The 25,387-nt window shown below is 48.2% G+C and overlaps 3 protein-coding genes across 4 annotated transcripts; 2 read left to right on the top strand and 1 right to left on the bottom strand.

Moving 5' to 3' along the window:
- Positions 1–61: 61 nt before the first annotated feature.
- osbpl11 (oxysterol binding protein-like 11) lies at positions 62–13,903 on the top strand. 2 transcript variants are annotated; one of them, XR_012929272.1, is made up of 14 exons: positions 62–469; positions 969–1,037; positions 1,251–1,426; positions 1,951–2,030; positions 2,588–2,779; positions 5,357–5,555; positions 6,660–6,805; positions 6,941–7,084; positions 8,371–8,839; positions 9,734–9,920; positions 10,429–10,611; positions 10,720–10,873; positions 11,225–11,385; positions 11,524–13,903. XR_012929272.1 is itself a non-coding variant. In XM_076049416.1 (13 exons), the coding sequence occupies exons 1-13, from the start codon at positions 354–356 to the stop codon at positions 11,279–11,281; spliced, it is 2,172 nt and encodes a 723-aa protein (XP_075905531.1). In that variant the 5' UTR covers positions 62–353; the 3' UTR covers positions 11,282–13,903. The 2 variants fall into 2 exon arrangements, 1 of the variants encoding a protein (XP_075905531.1); XM_076049416.1 differs by having other exon boundaries at positions 11,225–13,903.
- Positions 12,229–15,807, bottom strand: LOC142903650 (C-X-C chemokine receptor type 2-like). Its single transcript, XM_076049417.1, has 2 exons — positions 15,680–15,807; positions 12,229–15,033 (listed from the first exon to the last, which is right to left on the bottom strand). The coding sequence occupies exon 2, from the start codon at positions 15,029–15,031 to the stop codon at positions 13,943–13,945; it is 1,089 nt and encodes a 362-aa protein (XP_075905532.1). The 5' UTR covers positions 15,032–15,033; positions 15,680–15,807; the 3' UTR covers positions 12,229–13,942.
- A 2,110-nt stretch (positions 15,808–17,917) lies between these two features.
- arpc2 (actin related protein 2/3 complex, subunit 2) lies at positions 17,918–25,231 on the top strand. Its single transcript, XM_076049392.1, has 10 exons — positions 17,918–18,132; positions 19,496–19,530; positions 19,676–19,788; positions 20,610–20,655; positions 21,052–21,238; positions 21,344–21,437; positions 21,531–21,657; positions 21,774–21,874; positions 23,246–23,346; positions 24,646–25,231. Exons 1-10 carry the CDS (start codon positions 18,059–18,061, stop codon positions 24,677–24,679), a joined length of 912 nt encoding a protein of 303 aa, XP_075905507.1. The 5' UTR covers positions 17,918–18,058; the 3' UTR covers positions 24,680–25,231.
- The last annotated feature ends 156 nt before the right edge of the window (positions 25,232–25,387 follow it).

Raw genomic sequence — 25,387 nt, forward strand, 5'->3', positions numbered from 1 at the left:
ATAATATGACAAATATGTGTTAATTTTTTTGACAACAGTCTGAATCCGGAAGTGTGCGTTCCATGAGTAGTCACATGACCAGTGTCTGTCTGAGCAGCAGTAAATATCACACTAGCTAGCTAACGCGCACACGTTAGCAGACTGCTAACTCCCGGTGGTTGTTTTTAAGTAGATACGTGGAAAACCTCCACTCTTAACGGAAAAGGCAATGAAGCGACTGGGTGGCTCCCTGCTGTGAGTGACACTCGCCCGCTGCCCTTTAAATCTCTCTTGTCTCTGCTAGCTACCGAGCCGAGCCTAGCCGTGTTAGCCCTGTTCGCCCCAAGGGGAGGCTGCGCTCGGTGCCAGTGACTATGCAGGGGGAAACCACGGCGATACGAATCGCTGAAAACGAAGGCAAGCTGGATGTGTTCCCTCAGATCAGAACCCCTGGCTCGGGGAGAGCCAGTGCCAAGAGCTGGCAGTACAGGTGAGTGGCTCGGCAAGCTAACCACGAAAATAAATAATATTGTTGTAGATCGATTGATTTGAGTGTTCTTTTAACAGCTGTATAGTTTATTTTTGTACTTTTTTGTGTGTGTGTTGCAACAGTGTAGTGTCCCAATTTGGTACAGATATATACAGGTATAGATAGTACATCTATCTATCTAATTAAGATCGCTTCACGCGTCGATGTGTCTCGACTGTTTTGTTTTTGATTTATAAGCTGTTTTAAGAGTGACTCGACTATTATTTTCTATCCCTACTACTTTGCATTGATGCGATGGTGCTGGTTTGACTTTAACTTGTTGACCTGAGTGTTTAATTTTCCAAGTGACATTTTAAATATCCTCCCTAAGCACGTCAGGAAGTAACTCCCCCTTTTGTATCTTGCACCTGTGTGTGTTTGCATGGGTGTGTTGGCAGTCCAAGTATTTTAACAAGTCATTCTTTGTCTCCTTTTTTTGCCTCCTCATGCGTCGTGCCAGTGACCATATGGAAAACATTGACGGCTACTTGATGAAATACACCAACCTTGTCACCGGCTGGCAATACAGGTATATTCTCCTCTGTGTGTCTACGTGATTTTTCACTGTGTCCCACTGAGGGGTTGAAGAAGTGAGAGGAAGCGACTCCACCGTCAGCTCCTGTCAGACAAGTTCATTATTGTAATCCACTTTAATCCCATTCAAGTAATGCCGTGATGGTCTGTTAGGGGGAGTGCGTTGACGTGCTGGCCTGCTGTCATCCTCTGTTGTTGTTGCTTCCAGGTTTTTTGTCTTGAACAATGAGCAAGGCCTGCTGGAGTACTTTGTCAACGAGCAGTCGCGGCCCCAGAAGCCCCGCGGGATGCTGCCATTGGCCGGCGCCGTCATCTCGCCCAGTGACGAGGACTCGCACACCTTCACCGTCAACGCCATCAGCGGGGAACAGTACAAGCTCAGGGGTGGGTCTCCTCGTCCGCTCGTGCAAATGCGACGACTCAATTGCAATTATAATGGATTGGACGTATCTGGCGCTTTTCTAGGCACTCAAAACACTTTACATCCATCCTTCCATTCTCAATACTGGCTTCTTCCCGAGCTCAGGGTGTCTGGGTTCTGCTGGAGCCTCTCCCAGCTGTCATAGGGTGAAGGCAGGGTGACACCCAGGACAAGTCGCCAGTTTGTCGCAGGGACACATAGAGACAAATGGGATGCGAACCGCCAACCTTTCAGTCATTACTAGCAAACTAGTCAAACTAGCACATCGTCGTCGTTGCTGTTTCCTTTGTTCTTGTTTCAACTCTTTACCTTCCGATCCGACTGTCATCACCACCCATCAGGTTTGTCTCATATTGATCCGCGCGCTCTCCATTATCCTGATGCTGATGGAGGAGCTGGTGGGGATCAATGCCGAGGTTCCTCCGGTGTGACCGTAACAAGGTTTTTTTCGCTCACTCTTCTCCCCCTCCCCCACCCTCTCTTTCAGCCACGGACGCCAAAGAGAGACAGCACTGGGTGAGCAGGCTGCAGATCTGCACGCAGCACCACACGGAGGCCATGGGCAAGGTAGGAGGCTCTTCTAGTGCAGTGTTTTTCAACCACTGTGCCGAGATCATGTCAGGTGTGGCGTGAATCCCATTTCACTTATTTGGTCTAAAGAAATACTAACATTCCATTGTGGAGTGACTGTGCTTTAAAAAGAAAGTGAGCGTGTTTGCTTCTCTCAGTTCCTCCCAGGATATCAACTTTGTGTGAAAAACAAAAACTAAACTAAACAGATTCAGTGAGTCTCAATAAATCAAGAGACTATATTGTCATTATTAGGCTAAAAAGTGTCACTTTAGAATATTTTTGTTTGGTGTTGTGCCATGGGATTTTTTTTCAGTGTAAAAAAAATGTGCCGTGGCTCAAACAAGGTTGGAAAACACTGCTCCAGTGCACGAATGTTCATGGCAAAAGTGTTTGTATAACCGCTGGTTCAATCGCCATGGCAGCGTGTTTGTGATTTGTGAGAAGTGGCACCACATCACCTATGTAGATGTTCATGACATCCATATTAAGACAATGAAGCCCTGAGCTTGCTAGAAGTTTGACCATCACTCCCACCGCCCCCACCCCTGCAGAGTAACCCCCCGCCCAAGTCCAGGAGCTACTCCATGGTGTCCCAAGGCAGCGGCAGCTCCCCCATGTCAATGCGCCGGACCAGCCAGAACAACAACCCCAACCTGTTCGCCTGGTCGCAGGGCAACAAGGGCTCGTCGCTCTACTCCAGCAAGAGGTCCCTGCTGCCAGACCACCTGATGGACGCCAGAGAGGTGACGCACCAGACCAACACACATCCGTTTAGCATGTGGGGGGCACACAAAGGACTGAAACAGTGACTACGTTAACACAACACTTGAAAAAAAATCTAATTATTGCCTCAGTCCGACTGTGACTGGACAACTGAAGTGCATGGACACCCAGATTAAGCCGTTGGAATTGGACTTTCTCCTTCATGTACACTCCTTAGTCAGACAGTGCGTGTGCGTGCGTGTGCGCCACACCCTCCATGCTGGCACGTGGCCCCAGAACAAAAACATTCAAGACACAAGCTTCTTCAATGCCTTTGTATATAACTGAGGACACAATTACTTTGCAGTACGCAAACCTTTTCTGTTAATCTGTGTTTGCGACACAGTACTGTGGGTAATCTGCACTACTTGCAGTTCATACAAAACACAGTTCTCACCTGGAGTGGAATTGGCGCTCGGCGTTACTTCCTGGAGGCTCAAAACACCTTCACAAGTCCACAAAGTTTCTCAAGTGGCCTGCGTGTTATTTGGAAATTGTTATGTGTTTAAAGCTATTTCATTCCTGCTGTGTTTTTTACTTCTATTTATTAACACGGTAAAATAGCAGATACGTTTCATTGCAAATTTTACGTCTTTGTCATATTTTCTTTTTTTTAATGTCATTAGTATATCACAGTATGTAGCGCTCACTTACAAGAGTGTTTCCGCTGTGGTAGATGTAGCTGTGACTTTAAAATCGCCAGTCATATGTTTGTGTGTGTTTGTGAATTTCGAACCAATCTCTTGACACTGGCGCAGCACATCTGCAGCTGTTTGGTCAGGAAACTGTAAATTGAAGACCAGTAGGGACATAACACCGGTGTTGTATCGCGCTCCAGTTGTTTATTTCCATGCGACAGAAGAGGTCAACCTGAAAGGGGCCGTATTAACCCCCTGAAAAGACTCATATCGCCCCCTAGTGTTGGGGAGGAGGAGGCGTCCCTGGCAGTAATTCCATTTTCTCAGTTGCATCTATGCTGGGACAAGCGCACGAGTCCGATAAGAAGAGAAAACAGAATTTTGAGCAGAGCTGGATGAAGCTGTGCATGTAAACGCGGTCAGTGTGCTCAGTAAACCGCTGTGCTGCGTTCAAGCTCCTGGTTAAACAACCACCCTGTTCCCTGTGAATCAGTCCTTCCTCTGCATCGTCTCAGAGGGAGTCCAAGTGACTCACTGGGTTATATAGACAAGATATTAACTTCCTGGAAATGTTCGGCACTGGCCTCCTTATTTTTTTTTCGCGCCGTTAGAGTCCTGCCAGCTCAGAAAACCTCCCTTTGTGCTGTGACTTGTTAATTACTGCCGAGGAGGGCCCAGTTTGCCGCCAGTCAACTGGTTCCAGAAAAGCAGCAACAAAACCAGACAGAGAGGAAATAAATATTTAATTGATTCATGTATAACTTGTATCGCTCAAAACCGGGGAGGCACGGAGCAAGATATGCAGACTCACTGCTCTGTGTTTGATTCATCTGGGAACGCTGTCGCTGTCAAAGGGCCTCTGAGAACGATGCAGAAATATTTACTGCATCACTTCCTGCACAGCTGGTGTTTGTTGTTCGGATGGGTTTTGTTTATATATTTATATTCGTCATGCGGTTCAGTTTATCCTGGGTGCATGACGCAGGATGTTCAGTAGATGGCGCTGTTGCGCTCTTAACAGTCTGATCCATCGCGGGGTCTTTTCATGCTGGCGTCATTAATTTAAAGGTCCAGACTGTGTGAATATTTAGCTTGATCGACAGTTTTTATATTGGTAAAAGCTTAACATACAGCCCATAGATACATGAATAAAAGTGTATAATTACAGTACAATCATATAAGAATAGGCATAGAACAACAGTCCTGCTCTCAGTTATTATGGTATGAACCATCCAGCCCACCTGACAGCACCTTTAGTAATTAGGGTAAATGCTCGCGTCTTCAAATAAACCAACGAAGAAGAAGGTGGACGCGGTATCCAGGTTCTGGGTGCGCAGGCCACCGCAGTGTAACTATATTTGGCCCTCGAGGCCAATACAAAATCACTACAAGAGCTGCTGGCCGGCTGCTATTATACAGCACATGTAGCTCTAATACTACAAATCCCTGAATGCTCTGCTCAATCAAGACAGGACGTTTATTTTTAAGGATATTATTACAACTTAATTGGTTTGTTGTTGTTCTTTAATTTTAAGTGTATTATCATTATTATATTACCATGGAAAAGGGTTACTGTTGACATTTAAATCAGAAGGCTGCAATTCACATTTAAATTTATTATTTTTTATATTGGAAATTAGATTTTACTTGTGCGCAATATGAAGTTTAAGTTTGTTGCACAGTATTAAGCTTTGCTTGTTCCATATTCAGGTTGAAGCAAAGCTTGTTTGGCTCCATATGAAAAGCTTCACTGTCACTTCACTTCACTGCATTTTCCAAGCCCCACTGTGTGTTTGAGTTTGATTTAACGCACCGTCCACAAAGTGAACCAACCTCAGTTTAAATATAATTACACACACAAGGCAACCACGACGCTGCTGTTTATTCCACCCCAATCCTTCCCCACCTCCACCCCTCCAGATGATGAACCAGGCCCAGGGCCAGCACCGGGACCTGATCCAGAGCATCGAGGGCCTGCCGGCCGCCCCCGGCCTCTCGCCGCTGGACCAGGACCTGCTGATGCTCAAAGCCACCTCCATGGCCACCATGAACTGCCTCAACGAGTGCCTGCACATCCTGCACCTGCAGCAGGTGGCCCGGCAGAGGGGCTCCCTGGGGGGTGAGTCCACGTAAATCCGCCGTGTCGACTCGCTCGCGCCGGCTCTGCTGTTTTGCGCCACGGTGGAATTATTTTGCATTATTGACGAGGGAGGAACCGTAGCTCTTCTTACCACCTGCGTCGCAGGTAATGCGATCCCAGGCAGGTGAAATGTCCCGCGTCAAACGCTCTCGAGAGCCGATGTTAAGTTGTAAACCTGCTCTGGTCGGGACAGGATGTGATTTTTGTTTTTTTTTTTTTATACGTTCCCCCTCCTCGGAGAAACATCTCCAACCATTTGCAATGACAATAAACAAAAAACAAAAACAAAGAAAAAACACAAGAGATGTACTGTTACCAGTATCAGGTATTCGTAGTACTCTACTCGTACTCGTAAAATATGTGCTGATACCACCACACCAATACCAGTTGTATATGTATGATCATGACAGTTTTGTTGAATTGGTATTTGTGTGAAACTTGTGTCAGTTGCCCCATGTTGTAGGAAAACACACTGGGGAATGTTGTTCAATGAACACATGTTCACTGTGGAATAATGACAAAAAAAAAGTCATTCTATATTGTATAATGGCCTTATCAAGTACTCAGTACCAGTGAGTACTGAAATGCTGATGTACTCGTACTGTACTCAAAGTGGTATTGGTGCATCCCTACCAAAAAAACCAAACCTCCCGGCCGCGTCCCACTTTTCTTTTCTTTTTTTCTTCCTCCCAGCGGCTCTTGTTACTCAATGTATATTTCATCAGGTCAGGCTTAGCGGCTGCGGCCAATCAGACGAACCCGGGCCGCCGACGCACCAGGCGAATTTGAATTGGCGTGTTTAAGAGAAAGAAAAAAAACCCCAGCTTGGGCCAATGGGAGCGCGAGGACGCTTCCTGTCAGCGAGGCCAAAGCGTCTGGATCCCGAAGGGGCCACAGGAGTTGGGTTTCACCCTCCTGGATGGTCGGCCCAGCTGGTTCTGGTCCCTTTCAGCGGCCCCTGTGGCCTTCAGTGTTTGCTGGATGTCGGCTTGAGTGAGGGCGCGCGTGTGCGTGTGTGCGTGTGGGTGTGTACGTGCGTGCATGTGCGTGCCCGCGTGTGCTAAAAGCTGCCGTCCATGGCAGGACCCACCATCGAGTGGCTGGAGCCCAAACTGCCCGACCTGCTGAAGAACGGCGGCAGCTCGCTGGGCAGCTTGGCGGCGGGGGAGGGGCCTCTGGAGGGGGCCCGCCTGGAGCTCAGCAGCTCCGAGTCCTGCAGCTTCTCCAGGGTGAGGGAACATCTCAGCATCCACCCCAGGAAACCCGTCACATTTCCACTTTGAGTTCAAAATTATTTTTCTCTTTTTGATTTTTTTTTCTTGTCCGTCCGTCCGTCCGTCCGTCCGTCCATGGTCTCCTTCCAGGAGCTGGAGGAGGAGGTGAGCGCCGAGGATGAGGTGGAGGACGGCTCGTCGGACGAGGAGGAGGACCTGGGCGCCGTGGAGGAGGAGCGCAGCGTCATCCTGCACCTCCTGTCGCAGCTGAAGCTCGGCATGGACCTCACGCGGGTGGGTGGCGTCCGTCGCTCCTTTCTCTCCAAAAAGTCAGCAGGGGTCGGCGGGGACGCGACGCCGACGCAGTCCATTTGCAGTGCGCAAAAGAGCCGCACGATGAGATGATGAGTTGGAGTTGACTTTCCTCTCATGGTGAATCTGGTCGGATTGAGGTTGGTTGCAGTTGTCAGCAACTCGCTCGGGTTATTGGTGGTCGTCTGCTCGGTTTTTAAGTCAAACTCATTATTGGAGCTTAGTGGGTTCCACACACATGTACACACACACACACACACACACACTCGCCAACCACACTGAACACACCACACTGGGTGCTGGCCAGACATTCTATCTGCCAGTGTTTGTTCCAGTAGGATATCAGGATGTCCTCCTCTTAGGTTTTGAGTTTTATTCAGTCACACAAACGATAAATAACACGTGTTCACATTTTTCAGTCTCAGCCAAAATATAAAAAGGCACAGAAATGAAGCAAAGATAAAAACAAATCAAATCTTTCACAAATCATGAACGCTTGCAGTGCCCAAAAGCTGCTCTGCAGACCATCCCTTTGAAAAGCACTCCTCACTCATTATTTGCAATATCCATCAGCAAACACCAACCACAGATGCACATCTCCCTTTAATTTCTTTTGTTTGGCCTTTAGTACCTTGAATATACAGACATCTCTTCGCTTAAACGTTGTTTCTGCATAACAAGTCTTATTATTATATTGTCTTATAGTCTTATATTGAATGGGAGTCCATTTAATTCAGCTCTGTTCATTATTTGCATTATTTTTTTTTAATATACCATATCTTTGAATTTCGTAACGTGTGATTTCACAAACAGTGGGTCAGTGTGTGCATAGTCCTGGGGTGGGCAAACTTTGACTCGTGGGCCAAAATGGGTTCTGAAAAATTGACAGAGGGCCTGGTTTTATCCGTTTGCTTTAATGTCAATTAAATAATGAACCAAAGCAAAGTAACAACAAGATCAGTGTTTTAGAAGCTCAATGGTGTTGAGCTCTTTATTGAAGTGACTCTGAAACACTGGAAGAAATTGATGAAATACAGCTATTTTGTGACTGATTGGCTATTTAATATCATTTCTTCAAATTCAGCAGCCCGGTTTGGAAAGTTTAACGGGCCGCACATGGCCCCCCCGGGCCGTAGTTTGCCCACGCCTGGCCCAGTCTGTAATATTTGAAAGGTTGCGATTGGTCCCCGAGCCACCGTGATGAAGCTCCACCTGGTCTCCACCTGGTTCCTCTCCCACTAACCCGCTGTGCTCTCCCCGCTCTGCAGGTGGTCCTGCCCACCTTCATCCTGGAGAAGCGCTCGCTGCTGGAGATGTACGCCGACTTCATGTCGCACCCGGACCTGTTTGTGGCCATCGCCGACGGCGGCAGCGCCGAGGAGCGCATGGTGCGCTTCGTGGAGTACTACCTCACCTCCTTCCACGAGGGCCGCAAGGGCGCCATCGCCAAGAAGCCCTACAACCCCATCATCGGCGAGACCTTCCACTGCTCCTGGAAGGTCCCCAGGAGACCCCAGACCCCTCAGGCCCCCGAGGACCCCGAGTCCACCGACTCCTCCGCCAGCCCGCCGCAGGAGCCCTACCAGGTGCGCTTCGTGGCCGAGCAGGTGTCCCACCACCCCCCCGTGTCGGGCTTCTACGCCGAGTGCCCCGAGAGGCGGATGTGCGTGAACACGCACGTGTGGACCAAGAGCAAGTTCATGGGGATGTCCATCGGAGTCTCCATGATCGGAGAAGGTGAGGGTCACCAAAATTATTTTTCAGGGCCGCACGGTGGCGCAGTGGCTAGCTAGCACTGCCGCCACATCACAGCAAAAAGGTTGTGGGTTCGATTCCCAGGGTCTCCTGGGACCCTCCTGTGTGCTAGTTTTGCTTGTTCTCCCTGTGTCTGCTGGGTTCTCTCCAGGTTCTCCAGGAACATCCATGTGAGGTCAATTGGAAACTCTAAATTGTTTGTGGGTGTGTGTGTGTGTGTGAGTGTGAATAGTTGTTTGTCTCTATGTGGCCCTAATAAAGTGGCTCCAGCAGACCCCCAAGACCCAAGAAGAACAAGAAATAGCAGCTATTGAAGATGGATGGATGGATGGATGGATGGATGGATGGATGGATGGATGGATGGATGGATGGATGGATCGATTGATCTTCCCAGCTGTTGAGGCCCGTCAGTGTTAAGCTTCCAAATCAAAGAGAGTCAGTTCAACAGACAGGCAAGGGCAGGGCGCTCCAATTCCAAACTTGGCAGGAGAACCAATCAGAAGCATCAGAATAGTACAACATTTTCCCAGCCTGGGCCCTGTCTGTGGCGTTTGCTTGTTCTCCCTGTGTCTGCTGGCTTCTCTCCAGGTTCTCCAGCTTCCTCCCTCACTCCAAAAACATGTTGCACGTTGAGGCGAATTGGGAACTCTCAAGCTTCTCGGTTCTCAACCGGTGCTGGAGTCTCAGAACCCACGCGTGTTTTTCCTCATCGTGAAGTCGCGACCCAAATGTGTTCCACAGCAACTCAAAATTTATTCCACAAAAATAAAAATGCCAACCCACTTCCTGTCATGCCTAGTGAATAAATGAATGCAATGATTGAATTGAATTGAATTGTGAGCCCCTGCAAAGTTAATGGCCAACATTTCCCTCCAGGTTGCCTCCACCTGCTGGAGCACGAGGAGGAGTACACCTTCACGCTGCCCTGCGCCTACGCCCGCTCCATCCTCACCGTGCCCTGGGTGGAGCTGGGCGGCAAAGTTAACATCAACTGCGCCAAGTCAGGCTACTCTGCCGTCATCATCTTCCAGACCAAACCCTTCTACGGCGGCAAGCTGCACAAGTAGGTCCCTGCCTGGCTGTCTGTCTGCCTGCCTGCCCGTCTGTCTGTCTGACCCTCCACAACCCCAACCTCTAGTCTTCTACCTCCAGGACCCTGAGGAGTCTCTGCTTAAGATGGATGGATGGGTGGCTAGATGGACAGATAGATGATAGATAGTTGGATGGATGGATAGATGATAGATGGATGGACGGATGGATGGATGGATAAGTAAATGTCCCTGATTAATTCCATATTGGGAAACTACGCTGTTGGAGCACTAAAAACAATCTATAACAATACAAAAAATGAATTACCTATGTGTAATTACAGTAATCACATGAAACAGTCAATCTATATGTCTATTTAGATATATATCTATAATCTATCTGTCTCTGTCTCTCTCTCTCTCTCTCTCTCCCTCTCTCTCTCTCTCACTCTCTCTCTCTCTCTCCCTCTCTCTCTCTCTCTTTCTCTCTCCCTCTCTCCCTCTCTCTCTCTCCCTCTCCCTCTCCCTCTCCCTGTGTGTCAGGGTGACGGCGGAGGTGAAGCACAACCCCACCAGTGCGCTGGTGTGTCGGGTGCAGGGTGAGTGGAACGGCGTGCTGGAGTTCAGCTACACCAGCGGACACACCCGCCTGGTGGACGTCACCCAGCTGCCCGTCACCCGCAAGAGTGTCAGGCCCGTCCACAAGCAGGGCCCCACCGAGTCCAGGTGAGGGCGCCACACCGCCATCACACACACACACACACACACACACTACCTACACCACCCATTCAACAGCACCACGTCCTCTGACGTCTCATTCCCCCCCGGTGGCAGGAGGCTGTGGCAGCACGTGACGGAGTCTCTGCGGGAGAAGGACATTGAGAAGGCCACGGAGCAGAAGAGGCTGCTGGAGGAGCGGCAGAGGAGCGAGGAGAGGCACCGCGCCGAGACCGAGACGGCCTGGAGGACCAGATACTTTGACAAGGAGGTGAGCGGAGGGAGGGAGCCATTCATTGCAGCGTTGCTCAACTGGTGGCTCGCAGAGCTGTTTTAATTGGCTCACGGCTTTGTAGACAGCTCAACCCCTCCGGGGGTCTGCTGGAGCCTATCCCGGCTGTGATAGGGCGACGGCAGGGTGACACCCATGTAATGTTGTGAGGTTATGATAGGCCTCCTGCATTTGAAGGACATGTAGATTGGTATTGAGTGACAGTCAGAACCCCTCCCCCAATTATTGACGGGTGTTTGGCACACTGGTGCTGAGACTCCCATCAGTTGAGAAGCGCTGATTTATTTCTGCAACTGCCATCCTGACGCTTTTCCCCCGTCTGGCCTGCAGGGGGAGTCGTGGCTCTACCACAAACCGCTTTCGAAGAACTCGGCCTTGAAGTCTTAGCTCATCTTCTTCAACCCCACCCACCCCCAATACAATGGAGGATGTTGAAGGAACACTGCGCTGGAGTGATGGGAAATGGGGGTGGGGCCTGCACTCACGTACAGGTGAAATGCACCATGGGAGAGAGAGAGAGAGAGAGTGACTTTGGAAGGAGTTGTCTGGCGACGCGCTCACCGAGCCTCAAACAAGGACCGCTGATCACACTTCTGTTTGTTTTCTTTTTTCTTTTCTTTTTAATACAGTCCAAGTCAACACAACACATGTTGGTCACGGTACTCGACTCACACAGCCTTAACACACACAGCCGGATGAATGACACTCTGCTGCTGTTGATCACCCCTCCACCCTACCCCCCCTCCACGACGGTCACATGGGACTGATGTTTCCATATTTGAGTGCTGAGACGACTCGTATCTCACAACTCGGAGTTGTGTTGCTGATCTGCACTGAATTTACACCAAATTTCTAAAACGTCCGTCTGCTGGGAGAGATTTTCTGACTGCTCCACTGAAAACATTGTGTTTGAACGTCAAATCTTCTCCGCCTCATCAAGTCTCATTGCAGACTTTTGGGGGCTAATTTATTAGAAATCAAAATACAATCTCAGAGTGTATGCAAGTATTATCCCGCACGTTCAAATATGTATTCATAAAAGTCCCAGAAGCGATGATCGCACGTCGTGTTTTAAAACTCTTTCCGCGTGACCGAATTTGAAAATGTTTATCTCTGACATGAAACGTTTTAGGAAGAAATCATTTTGTTTTCGTGCAAAAAGAAATCTCCAGAGGTCAAATGTCTTAAACCTGGTTGCTGCGATTCAGCCCGTGTGAAATCCCTGTCTGCTTTCATCCCACAAGTTGCTCTATGCTGGTTTTTTTGTGATGATGTGAAGAATTTGATCCAGTCAGAAACAGAAATAAGTTTTGATTATTTATTTTTTTTCCCCCCAGGGCTTTAACCAAACTTGTACCCAATTCTAATTTAATGAGTTTTTTGTTTTTTTTTGCTCATGTCAAGGCAATATGAACTCCCCGCCTTCTGAGAATATTCTTAATAGAAGTGCAAACATATCTGATAAATATAAGCATGGCAGAACTTTCTTGTGTTTTTAAGCATGAATTTTAATATTGTCCTTAAGCTTTATGAAGTGACAGGTCATGTGACCTGTGAGAACCTTGTCGGGCCTGGATGTGTTGACGAGTTGCCTCGTCAGACGGATGGAACTCCTGCGCTGTACTCTAGCCGGCCACTTGAGGGCGGTCTTGTCTCTCAAATCCCGCCGTGCAACGCTGGAACGATTAATTCATGAATTACAGCCGCCTGTTTGGCACACATTCCTCCTTCCCCATGCACTTTTCGCTTTTGTGCGTTCCGTCAGAGTCAAAACAGGAGCTCGTCGGAGACACTAACTAAACTCCTGCTGTCGACAAGGGCTTCAGTTTTAAGCTCAGAGCGTTAAAAGACGGAAACGTTGGAACGACCCTTTAATCGTGCCCGACTGACGCGGGGACGCGGCTCGACCCCACAATTTCAAATGCTGTCTGGTGGATTAAACCGAAGCGTTGCTTTGTTTCGTCGTGCAAAGAATCTTTTTTTTTTTTTTTTTTTTTTTTTGAAGGCGTTGAATCGATTCCACGTGCGCAAAAATCAAATCATGCGAATTTTGTCGTCACGTTTTGGCTAAAAATGAACAGAATCCTCAAGGCTGAACACGACACACAACCGTGACCAGCAATCGATTTGGTTATTATTCGCCCCGAAAATCAGTTTTCACAGACGGTTTGTTTCCCTCTCCCCTGTCGTGGTGCCTTATTGAAGCATCGTTATCGGTTATTTAACGCAATAGCAAACATTTGTGGGGTTTTTATTTTTGTTTTTTTGTTTTTTTCTGCTTCATGTGGTCAAAACGTGATCTCTTCAAAGCCTGCGATGTTCTAATGGTCTGACCTCTCCGGTTGTCTGGTGAACTATGAAATGCACTGACGTCATAGGAAATCTGATGTGGTTCAAATGTGTGAGAAGAAATAAAACGGCATATAGACGACGCAGTGTGTCGTGGGTTTTGTTGACCAAGGGAGCCGAAGTTAGCATGACTCCGAGATTGCCTGTGAGATTTACTGATTGCTGTTCTGCAACGTGATGCACTGCACTCCATGGTTTGAACCAGCAAAATCCCTTGAATAAATTCGGAAACGTCGACTGGTTTGATTTTTTTTTACAAAATAGGTTTATTGGAAAAATGCAACAGAGAGACAACACTTGACAAACAGAAATGGCTCTGCGTGTCTTTATGATTCCAAGTCAGATTCTTTCTTTCTGACCACATAGCCAAGCTGGTGGAATTTGTTTTCAGTGCAGGTTGGTACAGGTTCCAACCTGAGGCTGACAGATTGATTTTCCCAGCTTGTGACCCCAGACTGTGAATCACACAGGTAGGTTCCCTAACTACCTTTTGAGGGGTTTTATTATAGGAATGCACCAGACTAAGGGAGAGACAAGGGGTGAAATGGAAGATGAAACGGTAACCTAAGTGATTAGTGATTGTGGTTTCATGTAACAAGATTTTAGGTTGTGAATGATTAAAAAAAAAGAATACAAGTAAGTACAAATTACTAAAGAAAATACAGTAAAGCATAAAATCTGAACCCAAGAGTCCAGGTCTTAGAGAACGGTGCCGTTATTCTCTGACGTCTGAGACGTGGAGCGGCTGAACTTTGACCCCGACCCCGATGCCCTCTCATGCCTGGCCCTCCTCTGGAGGAGCCTCGCCATGTTCTTCCTGAACTTCTCGCCGATGAAGGCGTACAGGATGGGATTGATGCAGCTGTGCACCAGCACCAGGCAGTGGGTGATCCGCAAGAGGTTGGTGAGGGAGCGCCTGGTGCTGCAGATGAAGGGCACCAGCTTGGCCCTCAGGAAGGTGTCGGCGATGACGGCGCCGTGGTAGGGCATCCAGCACAGCAGGAAGGCCAACACCACGGCCACGATCACCTTCATGGCCCGGTGCTTTTGGAAGCCACGCGTGCGCAGCAGCCGCGCCACGGTGATGCCGTAGCACGCCAACATGACCAGCAGTGGGACCAGGAAGCCAAAGACGTGCAGGACGAAGCGCGTGGCCACCCTCCACAAATTCGAGCTGCCCCCGTCAAAGCTGCTGGAGCAGATCATGGTCTGCGTGTCGGGGTCCAGCACCTCAGCGTCATAGAAGAGTGCCGGCAGGGCCAGGGCGCCGCCCAGGGCCCAGACGGTGGCGCACAGGAACCAGCTGCACATGCGCTGGCGCTGGCCCAGGCTCTCGTTGGCACGCACAATCACCATGTAGCGGTCCACGCTGATGCAAGCCAGGAAGAGGATGCTGGTGTAGAAATTGGCCTCCACGATCAGTCGAATGAGCTTGCACATGACGTTGCCGAAGATCCAGCCGTGGACCAGCGCCGCCGCCAGGAAGGGGATGGTGAGGGCCATGAGGCCGTCGGCCACCGTCAGGTGCACCAGGTAGATGTCAGAGGGCGTCAGGGCCTGCCTGCAGGTGCTGATCACCCAGCCCACCAGCAGGTTCCCCGGGATGGCCAGGCAGAAGATGGTCACAAGGAAGAAGCAGAGCACGTAGGCCTGCGTGGGATCCGGGACCTCCATATTGCAAGAGAAGGTGCCGGGGTCCGGGACGTAGGGGATGTAGGTGTAGTTGCCGTAGTCGTAGCTGTAGTTATCCGAGAAGGTGTCTGAGATAAGCACCTCCATGCTTCCCATGGCTGCGGAAAAACAAACTGGCTGGTGTCAGGACTCGGCCGAGGCGGTTCACAGCCAATCAACAGTCTGAGTCTTTAGAACAGAGGAGGGTGACGTTTTTGACTGGTGGGCCACAATGGGTTCTAAACTGTGACAGAGGGACCGTAGCAGCAAGGCATTACAGGCCACATATGTCCTGCGGCCCGTAGTTTGCCCATGTCTGCTCTAGCCTATCAGTGGAATAGCTAATAGCCCTGACGTGCGAGTGAAAAGACCAGGCGTGAGCAAACTACGGCCCAATCAACTTTTTAATCCGGCCCACTGAACTTCGAGAAATGGTATGAATAGTTAGTCAGTCATAAAATAGTTGGATTTCCCCCATGTTTTCAGTGTTTTCAGATTCATTTCAATAAAGAGCTGATTACCGTGGGGCTTCAAAGACACTGATTTGGTTGCAATTTTTTTTGTTTGGTTATTTTCCAATTGACATTAAAGCATTAAAGGTTTTCTACATATCCCATGATGGATTTTTTCCTCCTATGAGGTGGCTCACCAAAACACTCCATCCATCTGCTGCTGCTCCGGCCCCCTCTGTCACACTTTAGAACCCACTGTTGCCCACAAGCCACCCAACAGTTTACCTCCCTTGGATGAAACAGACCCACTCACCTCCAGGATCGGCTTCTTGACCGCAGTACCTCACTCACCAACCAGTCCGAGCAGAAGAGCGTCCCAGCTGACATTCTGCGCCCGCTACTATAATCGTCACTCACCTGCTTCCTTCCTCAGTGTGTTGCGGCACATGAGAACCAGGCAGCTTTCTCAAGAGGACATGTCGATATGAGAACCAGGCACCAGGCAGCTTTCTCATGTGGATATGAGCTGCGGCTTTGGTCCCTTTTTGGGCCAAAACGTTTTACGTTTTTGTTTCAGCGTTTTGTTTTATTGAATGTACCAATTCCCTCTCAAATCGTCTCAAACTCCAACACACACCAACCAGCTTTATTTGCTACACACTGTTCTTTATTATCTTTTTTTTTTTTTGTTTCCTCGTAGCACATTGACCTTTTGTCGCAAGTGCATTGGTCAATCGGCCAAGTGTGGAAAGGGTTTTTTTTGTCCTGTTTTTGCAAATCAGTGTGTCAGAGTTTCAGACCCGTAACACTTTCTGGAAAGGAAACATTTTGTTCCTATTCATTGCCAAATCTGCAACTTCCTGAGGACGTGAAAGTCCCTGCAGGTGTTTTTTTTTTGGGGAGTGGGGGGTTTCGCTCCTACGCTTTTGGCTCTTGTGTAATCGCTGATGATCTCCGCGCTAATGACAAAGGACTGGGCCTACAGAAGCCGCCCTGCTCTTTGCTGCCCACTCTTGATTTTAAAGTGCGTCTCAAGACGCCAAGGTATTTTTTCACAACCACAACAGGTTCAGGTTCCGCCAGAGAAATTCTCGGCCATTGCGTCACTGATCACTGGTGTTGAGAGGAAGGCTGCACAACACCGGCGCGTCAGGATGAAAGGCTGTCATTGCTTTCTTGCAAATTGGGCTTCTCAAATTAAAGGAAATTCAGCGGATGAGAACTAGGAGACTCAGACACACTTCTGCATATTAAATATTAAACATTTATCTGAAATCTTGATGTGATTCATGACCTTCCCACAGATCAAACTGCAAGAATTACATTACATTAGACATTAAATTCATACCTACAGTTTGTAATCATTTTGATTATTCATTTCACTGTAATTTTTTTTTTTTACTTTTAAAACCCTCTAAGCTCCTTCTGGAGGAATGTTCTGAGATTTGCCCATCAATTACCATGTGAATAGAAACAGAAACAAAGAACCGTAATGAAAACTCTGCAACTACAGTGCTCTTTAACCACATTCCTATATGTATTGTTTCACATGACTCATAAATCAAAAACAACACAATTACTGTCAGACGAGCTGCCACTCAAGTACCAGTCATAACACAGCATGTCGCTGTTGACAGTTATTGCTGATAATTATTGGGGCATACTTTGTGATCAGTCTGACTTGAGTGCTTGGCTTTTATGGCTGACATATTTATGTTGCTCAAGCACAAAAAAATGTACGACTTTGTTGTTGTTTCGTCACATGAAAGGGGAAAATCGCCGCCAAAACACATCTGCTTTAATACTGTTGTGGATGGAAACATTTGTCCTTTACAGTAACCTCAAAATACTGTAAATATTACATAAGTCTTGTGGTCAAATATGAATGTGTAATAGTAAACATGTGGGGCTAGGTTAAAAAAAAAAAAAACACGATAGGCTGAGTCATGATATTACATTTTTAGGAATTAATCTTTTATTATTATTATTTTTAATTTATCCTCCAATCCAGGTTTAATTTATTTTGCAATTTCTTATGTTATTTGTATTTTTAGACACATTATATTAGTTCCCACAAGAAAAAAATATGTGCTGACTCAATGTTGATGGCAATAACAATTTTGTTTAAAAAAAAAAAAAATGCTACTACTACTACTACTACTACTATACTACTTATAGTATGCAGAATTGTTTCTACTACTACTACTACTACTACTACTGAGTAGTATAGTAGTAGTTGTAGTGCAGTAGTAGTCTTTGATTACTACTACTAGTAGTAGTAAAGCAGTATTTCAAGGACAGAAGATATGTTCAAATCTTAAATCATGTCTTTTAAACATCCTTTGACACTTAAATTCAGTCTTAATGAGAACAATTGAATTGGTTTTTGCCATTTTACATTATTTGTATTTTTTCCGCATCTTTTGATCTTAAAATACTGTTAAAATGTCTCAATTTGTTTCCAAGCGAACATGTTTTTAAATCTGAATATTTGACTGGCAATAATCCGGCCATCGCAGTCGCTTAGGGTCCTTCGAGCAAAGTACGCGGAAGTGGCAGGCGGAAGGAGCCTCGGCGGAAGCGCTCTGCTCTGTCAAGGGAGGAGAATTTTGCAGAATTTGACACAAAGCGGTCTCTCCCGGCGCCTCGCACCGATCACTGCCCCCTCTCCTCGACACCGGCACCCGCTGCGATGATCCTGTTAGAAATCAATAACCGTATTATAGAGGAGACGCTGTCGTTGAAGTTCGACGGCGCATCTAATGGGTGAGAAATCATTGTTACACCTGGCTAGCTGCCGATGCTAACGTCACTTAGCTTCCCCCTCTCAGCGGCAGAACTCTGGGCTGTCGCTTAGCCGAACGAACCTTGTTGGACTAGGTTCGTTCGGCGGCGGTCAATAAACGTTCGCATGCTCTCATATGTTCCACGTACAGCCCTAATTCAATTTTCCCCCCCAAGAACGGCAATAGTACACTAGGAATTAGTATGGCGAACGGCCGTGACTGGCTTGCCTAAAGCTGGGGTGTGTCTGCAGCGAACCTACGGTGCTGTCTATCGTTCATTACCCGGTTGAATTCCAGTCTTCAAATGTGACCGTCAGTCGTCATTCAGCATCCAAACCTATTACATGCTCAGCGACCATCCTTACACACACACACACACACGATCTGTATTTTCTAAAATCATTTTATGAGGTGCGTTAGCATTAAAGTGGCTAGCCATTGCTAGCTTCCTCTTAATTCGAACTAAGGTGTACTGTCTGATGTCATGACTTCCACCAAAATTCAGTTCATGGCCTGACTTGCCTATTTATTAAAACCTTATCAAATAATATGGTGTTAAAAAACTATTGGGATTAAATATATTGTTAACTAAACGTATCATTCCAGGAATTAAAAGCTCATTTCCGGTGTCTCTTTCCTTAGGTTTTCCTCAAATATTTTACCACGGCGTGGGAAGCATTATTTATAGAGTGTATGTTGGGTCTTGAAATGTATTTTACTGAGACCCCTTTGCCACTGCAGATGCAGGTAGCGGCTTCTGGCGAGCTAGCCTCTTGTCTCTTTCTGCTACTTCCGCATTTTTGTAGTCAAGCCGAGTCAAGTCAGCCTGTCCGCAGCAGCCATCTGCTGCAGCGGCAGCAACAGCAGCTCTGTGTAGAAAAACAGTTGCAGGCAAGCCCCTACAAAATGCTCCCTTCAAGGAATGCATTAACAGCCAACATATTTCAGTTTTATGGCAAAAAAAAATGTGTATAGTATGTCCTGCTGCGTACAACTTGCATGGTATCTTGAATAAGATTACTACTGTTGACTCGGCCATGCTGATGAAGGAATTACAATTTAACACGAACACTGGAAACACAAGGCAGAAGTTGAACGATAGTTTTTTTTGTTTGTTTTTTTTTTAATTATTATTATATATATTTTTTTTTAGCTCATTTGTATTTTCCGTTAATTCATCTTACCGAAGTATATTACAGCATTTTCTCAATGTGATGCCCCCCCCCCCCCCCACACACACACACACCTTTCTTTTTTTCTTTTTTCTTTTTTTTAACAAAACAGTCCATAAATGATCATACGTGCACACTGAATTCTTTGTTCACTTTGATGCCTCTCTGCAGGACCAAGCCAGAGGCTGTGGATGTGACATTTGCAGGTGAGATAGTGGTTTTTCACCCCTTTATCAACCCAAAGAGGGGACGCCCCCCCCCAATGGGTGCAACATGTGTCAACGGACTAACGTTCCAGAAGTTGTGAGGAAGGGGCAGGACTTAGTTCACCTCTCAATGTTGACTTTGCAGATTTCGATGGGGTCCTTTACCACATCTCCAATCCCAACGGGGACAAGACCAAAGTGATGGTCAGCATCTCCTTGAAGTTCTACAAGGAGCTGCAGGAGCACGGGGCCGACGAGGTAACACACACACACACACACACACACACACACACACACACACACACACACACACTGACTCTCACACTCTGACACACGCATGCACACCTATCTATAAATGTGTTGCAGTATCGAAATAAACGAAAGCGGACCTCAACTGCAGGAGACTCTGCTGCCTTGTAAGGAAGAAAGCCGAGCAAGGCTCGCAGTAGAAACAGGAAGTGAGTTTTTGTTTGACTAACCATGCCAGGCGCGGAAGTGCTGACTGTGAGCAGCAGCAGTCCAGTACCGCCCCCAACCCCACCAACACACACACACACAGAGCAGCAGAGAATCAAGTGAATGGGCCGCTAGAGTCCCACTCACTCATTCAGGTGGGGGGGGGGGCTCTTTGATGTGGTCGAGGAACGAGACAACCGTGTTTTTCAGCGTGGCTTTCATTTAGTTCAAGTTTGTTTTTGCCGTCACGCTGCTTATATGCAAAGCAGGGGACGATAACATGCCAGCACAGTACACTGGCTCAGGCCCCTCTGCTTCATTCCACAGTGGCAGGTATCTATTATGTAATGGAAGGGTGGGGGGGGATCCTTCCCTCCCCTCCCGTCCCGTCCCGCTATTCCCCCCTACAGCCTCCTCCTTTCTCCCCGTCTTATGTCGCCCTTTTTCCTCTCTGGGATTTTCACGTTCGCCGTGATAATCCCAGGTAAGCCTTGGTTGGAAGAAAGGCACCCTGGGAGATGTTGCCGCATCCAAACACACACCTGTGATCCGCCACTTAGTTCAGGGACAGTTTCAAATTCGTCACCGGCTTAAATTTCTGCGCCTTTTGCTCTCTTTTGCAGCTGCTCAAGAGGGTGTACGAGAACTTCCTGGTGTCAGCAGAGGATGGTGAGTGAGTGGGTGTGGGGGGGTGAGAGCGAGTCGAGATACTGAGCTCATCCACCTGGTGCTCTTTGTCATTACTGCAGGAGATTAATGAGTTTCTCTTTGATTATTTGATGCTACGCTTTTTTTCAAAATGCGTTGTTTGAGCCTTTTGTGGCTCGGCGGTGAAGGTGACGGGAACGTATATTTAGCACATACCGCCAGCGTAATGATGGCCGTGGTGCTGCAGGCTGTGGAAGCTGCTCTTTACTCCCACGGCGCATTTTTGGGTCGGACATCTTGACCCGCGTCTCGCAAAAACGGAGCGCGCCAGTGTTCCCCTCGCAGCGGCCCGTCGTCGCCGTTAGCGCTCCGCTAAGAGCTTCCACTTCCTCTCCCCCCCCCACACACACACAACAGGCTACAACGTCTCCCTCCTCTACGACCTGGACGCTCTGCCGGCCAACAAGGACGAGGTGGTCCACCAGGCGGGCATGCTGAAGAGGAACTGCTTCGCCTCCGTGTTTGAGAAGTACTTCAAGTTCCAGGAGGAGGGCAAGGAGGGCGAGCAGCGGGCCGTGGTCCACTACCGCGACGACGAGTCCATGTGAGCCTGCGTGCAAAAACAACCGGCCTTCTCTCTCTGTCTGGTACCGTCCCGCTCTTTGGTAACAACCCCCCCCCCCCCCCCCCCCCCCGCTGACGCCTTCAGGTACGTGGAGGCCAAGAAGGACAGAGTGACGGTGGTCTTCAGCACGGTCTTCAAAGACGACGACGACGTCATCATCGGCAAAGTCTTCATGCAGGTGCGCCGGGGGGGGGTCCCGGTCGGGTGAGAAAAATCCAAAAAGAAAAAAAAAAATGTTTTAACGTGCGCGCTCTCCCGACCGACGCTGCAGGAGTTCAAGGAGGGCCGGCGAGCCAGCCACACGGCCCCCCAGGTGCTGTTCAGCCACCGGGAGCCACCGCTGGAGCTCAAGGACACGGACGCTGCCGTGGGCGACAACATCGGATACATCACCTTCGGTAGGAGGGAGAGCACAACCAACCCCCCACCCCCTCCCCCTCTGTGTCGACCAACTGTGCAGCGAGTAACCACCACCACTCCCTCTCTCCTGTGCCCCCCCCCCCCACCCCTCCAGTCCTGTTCCCGCGTCACACCAATGCCAATGCCAGAGACAACACCATCAACCTCATCCACACCTTCAGGGACTACCTGCACTACCACATAAAGTGCTCCAAGGTGAGTCCACTGCCGCCCTGCCGCCCAGTGTCACTCAGGATCTTTGCTTTTCACACGGACGAACAGCACCTTGTTAACCAGTTCCATTCAGCTCTGTTTTAATTTGAAAATGCTTTGTTTGTCCCGCAGGAGGCGATTTTTAACTCGTCACGGGGGGCAAACACGTTGTCATTGTATGAACATAAAACACTTCAAAACTTCACAAAAAGAACATCAAAACATAGAAATGCTGAGCATACAGGACCAGTTGGCTCCGCTTGGCAAAAATAAATAGTGAATAATCTTTTTAAAACATTAATATGAGACAGGATCCTAAAGGCTTTTAAATAGTGACTGTCAGTAACAATGATGAATAAAGTTTTTTTTTTTTAATTTTTAAAGTAAAAATATGAGACCTCCCTGTAAGTTTGCGTTGTTGAGGCTCTCATGGGTTAATCGTGTCCAACCCACCCCCCCCCCCAGGAACCCCCTGTACTTTGCACACTGCATACAAACATGCATACAGAACATACATTACACTCAAAAACTGAAAAAGAAAAAAACCCCTGCAGATATCCAGAAATCAGCCAGCGTAGCCCACTGTATTTTCAGGCTTTTTACATTCCGATCCCGCAGCGTCGTCTTTTCGCCCTCTCACGAGGCTCACAGCGGGGTTCTCACCGACCCGCCGCGCTCCAGTCGGGACTCATCTTCAGCCCCCACGAACACGGCATGAGGGTTTCTGAGTCGCTGCGACTTCACTTAGTAGGCGGCTAGTATTTCTGACATGCATAAATAATTGAAAGGCACCGAAAGCCACCAGAATGTCCGTCTCTCACGAGTCCTTTTGAACGTTTTTACGGCCGCGTTCAGCATGCCGAAGGTGAGCAGGAGCGACGACAGGAAGCCGCCGCCGCCGCTGTCTTTTAATTGCCGGCTGGCTGGGCTCCCCCGTCCCCGCCCCCACCCCCACCCCCACCTCAACAGGGCATCCGCCTTAATGACAGTGACGCCGCGTCCTCGTCCTCTCAGCACAATAGAGAGGCTGTCCAAGAGTCGGACGGGCTGGCGACCGTACGGGTTTTTCGAGCGGAGGGGGCGGGAGGGGGCGGGGCACTAACAGACTGGCCCTGCGCCTCGTCTCGCCTCGTCGCACCTCTTTTGGGATGACTGGCGTGTCTGAGGGAGGCGGGCACCCGATGAGACAGGATGCTGTGTGTCGTCGAGCCCAGACAGCAGGGAGTCGGCGTGGGCGGATTTATGGGCGATGCAGGGGGAGCGGTGGGAGGGGGGGGCGTGGCCCGACCCGGAGCGAGAGCTCACGAAATGGTCACCTTTGAGCACCTGCTGCCGTCAAGCATCGATTGACTCTTTCTTCCTTCCCCCCCGCAGGCCTACATCCACACACGCATGAGGGCCAAGACGTCAGACTTCCTCAAAGTGCTGAACCGAGCTCGACCCGACGCCGACAAGAAGGAGATGAAGACCATCTCGTAAGTAGCCCAGATGCGGCGCCGCTTCTGCTCACAGGTCACAGGTCTGAATTTCCCCCAAAGATGGTTTCCATCTTTGCCCAGTTTGTTTTAGAAGATTGACTGAAAGGTTAAAGGTCAATTTTAATGACACTGGGTTGAGCCATTGCTGACGCTGAGGACCCCCAATAATCCCCGCGGTTCATTACAAACATTCATTAATTCCAATAAAGCCAATAAAGCAGTCGCTGGTCTTCAAACAATGTCAATGAGTCGATACCAAAATCACCTACAGTATGAAAACCTTTGATTGAGCCTCTGAGAATTAGTACAAGTCTTTGTGCATTTGTGTTCTCAGAATTCCATTCTGTTCTGGCTTTGACTGCTGACAGTAGATCAAAGTAGTTCTATAAAGTTCTGTCCTTGAACCCAACATCCGGTGCACACATCCTGTGGAAAGTTTGATTTGGTCATTTTTACTGCATTATTTCCCATTTTTGTATTTATTCTTAACACAATTACAAAAATCTCCCTTCTGAGAAAAGGCTGAAAAGTTTTTTATTTTTTATTTTTATTTTTTTTTACCGCTATCAAACACAAGACGGACGAACTTCACACGACAGGAGATGTCGGGCCCTTGTATTTGCTCAGCTTGCAAAAATCTGGCCCGCCTCATAAAAGGAAAAAAAAAAACCCAACATCCAGTTCTTTCGTGCTGGTTGTCCACCTGCAGCCATCAGCTGGTGTTGACGCACCAGGTGACTGTCGCAGCCGCACACACACACACACACACACACACACACACACACACACACACACACCACACACAGCAGGTATGCTGCGTCTTTGTGAGGCGACCGCCGACCCGTTGTGTGTCTTTGAGGCGTGTGTGTGTCTGCAGCAAGTGAGTCACGCAGGAATTTCTACACATCTCTCCTCCGCACACACACACACACACACACACACACACACACACACAGCACTGGCTGGCAGTAATCCCTCCAAACAGGGAAGCTTTGCGCTGCGGTTAATGTGTAACCTCCACGTTAAAAGGTGCTGCCGCCGACGCTGATTTCCAGCTCCAGCTTGAAAGACCCTCAGTTTCCATTAGTTCGGAAATATCTCACGCAGACGGTCAACGATCGGCACGTCAACGGCAGATTTTTCTTTCTCCTCTCTCTTAAAATGCAAAAAAAAAAAAGCATTTCAGAAACGTCTAAAAAAAAAACTTCATCTATGTGTAGTTGCGATTGAGTGTTTAGACGGCACTTGTCTGATTTTTACTGAATTCTTGATTGAGTTTTAAATCTCTTTTTTTAGCGGCAAGACCTTCTCACGGTTGACTCCCACCTAAAAAGAAAAAAGCAAAACGAAATCAAAACGCCCTTTTTCGGACACGCCAAAAAGAATCACGCGCCGCACCGAGACTTCAACGCCATTGGACCGGACCCCAGAACGAGAGCCCGAGCCCCCCCTCCGCCGTCTCCCCGCCCTCCAGAAAATGTGTCCAAGTTTTTCTTTTGGTTTCTTCTCTTTCTCTTTCTCTAATTTTAAAAAAAGAAAAGAAATCACGTCGGCACTACTTACTTAGCGAAAAGCCGACGCTTATGAGAACCGGAAAAAGGGCATTCCTTTGCTTTGCATAGTTAAAAGAGAATTATTAGTCCTATATAAATATATATATGAAAAAAAAATTGAAATTTTTGATACGATATCTTTTACTCCATTTGGTACTCTTGCTTGCCCCTCCCCCCTCCCCGACCCCCACCATACAGTGTTCACCTGTTGAATTGTGTTCAGACACCCCCGCCCCGCCCCACCCCACCCCCTCTGTGCTTTTCTGTCATGTTGTCTGTACCGTTCTCATTTGAAAAAAACAAAATAAAATGAATCACTCTTAACTAAAGGCGTCTCCTCTCTGCTCTTTGAAACTCCTCGCGTGGTTTCCCCAAAACGCACGTCAACATGATCCTGAGCGATGTTCTCTTCTTTGACGTTGCACATTTCATGCCCTTAAAATCCGTTTTAAGTTGGAGAGAGAGAAGGCTTTTAGCGCAAAGCT

Source organism: Nelusetta ayraudi, unplaced genomic scaffold (assembly GCF_046127955.1).
Source record: "Nelusetta ayraudi isolate G7.1 ecotype Tasmania unplaced genomic scaffold, CSIRO-AGI_Nayr_v1 ptg000114l, whole genome shotgun sequence".
NCBI classification, from domain to species: domain Eukaryota; kingdom Metazoa; phylum Chordata; class Actinopteri; order Tetraodontiformes; family Monacanthidae; genus Nelusetta; species Nelusetta ayraudi.

Excerpts from the sequence above, each read along its gene's own strand:
- arpc2 (XM_076049392.1), top strand. The coding sequence starts at position 18,059 with ATGATCCTGTTAGAAATCAATAACCGTATTATAGAGGAGACGCTGTCG. Across the intron at positions 18,133-19,495 it reads TTCGACGGCGCATCTAATGG|GACCAAGCCAGAGGCTGTGG; the intron begins GTGAGAAATCAT and ends GCCTCTCTGCAG. Across the intron at positions 19,789-20,609 it reads AGGAGCACGGGGCCGACGAG|CTGCTCAAGAGGGTGTACGA; the intron begins GTAACACACACA and ends TCTCTTTTGCAG.
- LOC142903650 (XM_076049417.1), bottom strand. The coding sequence starts at position 15,031 with ATGGGAAGCATGGAGGTGCTTATCTCAGACACCTTCTCGGATAACTAC.
- osbpl11 (XM_076049416.1), top strand. The coding sequence starts at position 354 with ATGCAGGGGGAAACCACGGCGATACGAATCGCTGAAAACGAAGGCAAG. Across the intron at positions 2,780-5,356 it reads ACCTGATGGACGCCAGAGAG|ATGATGAACCAGGCCCAGGG; the intron begins GTGACGCACCAG and ends CCACCCCTCCAG. Across the intron at positions 10,612-10,719 it reads CAGGGCCCCACCGAGTCCAG|GAGGCTGTGGCAGCACGTGA; the intron begins GTGAGGGCGCCA and ends CCCCGGTGGCAG.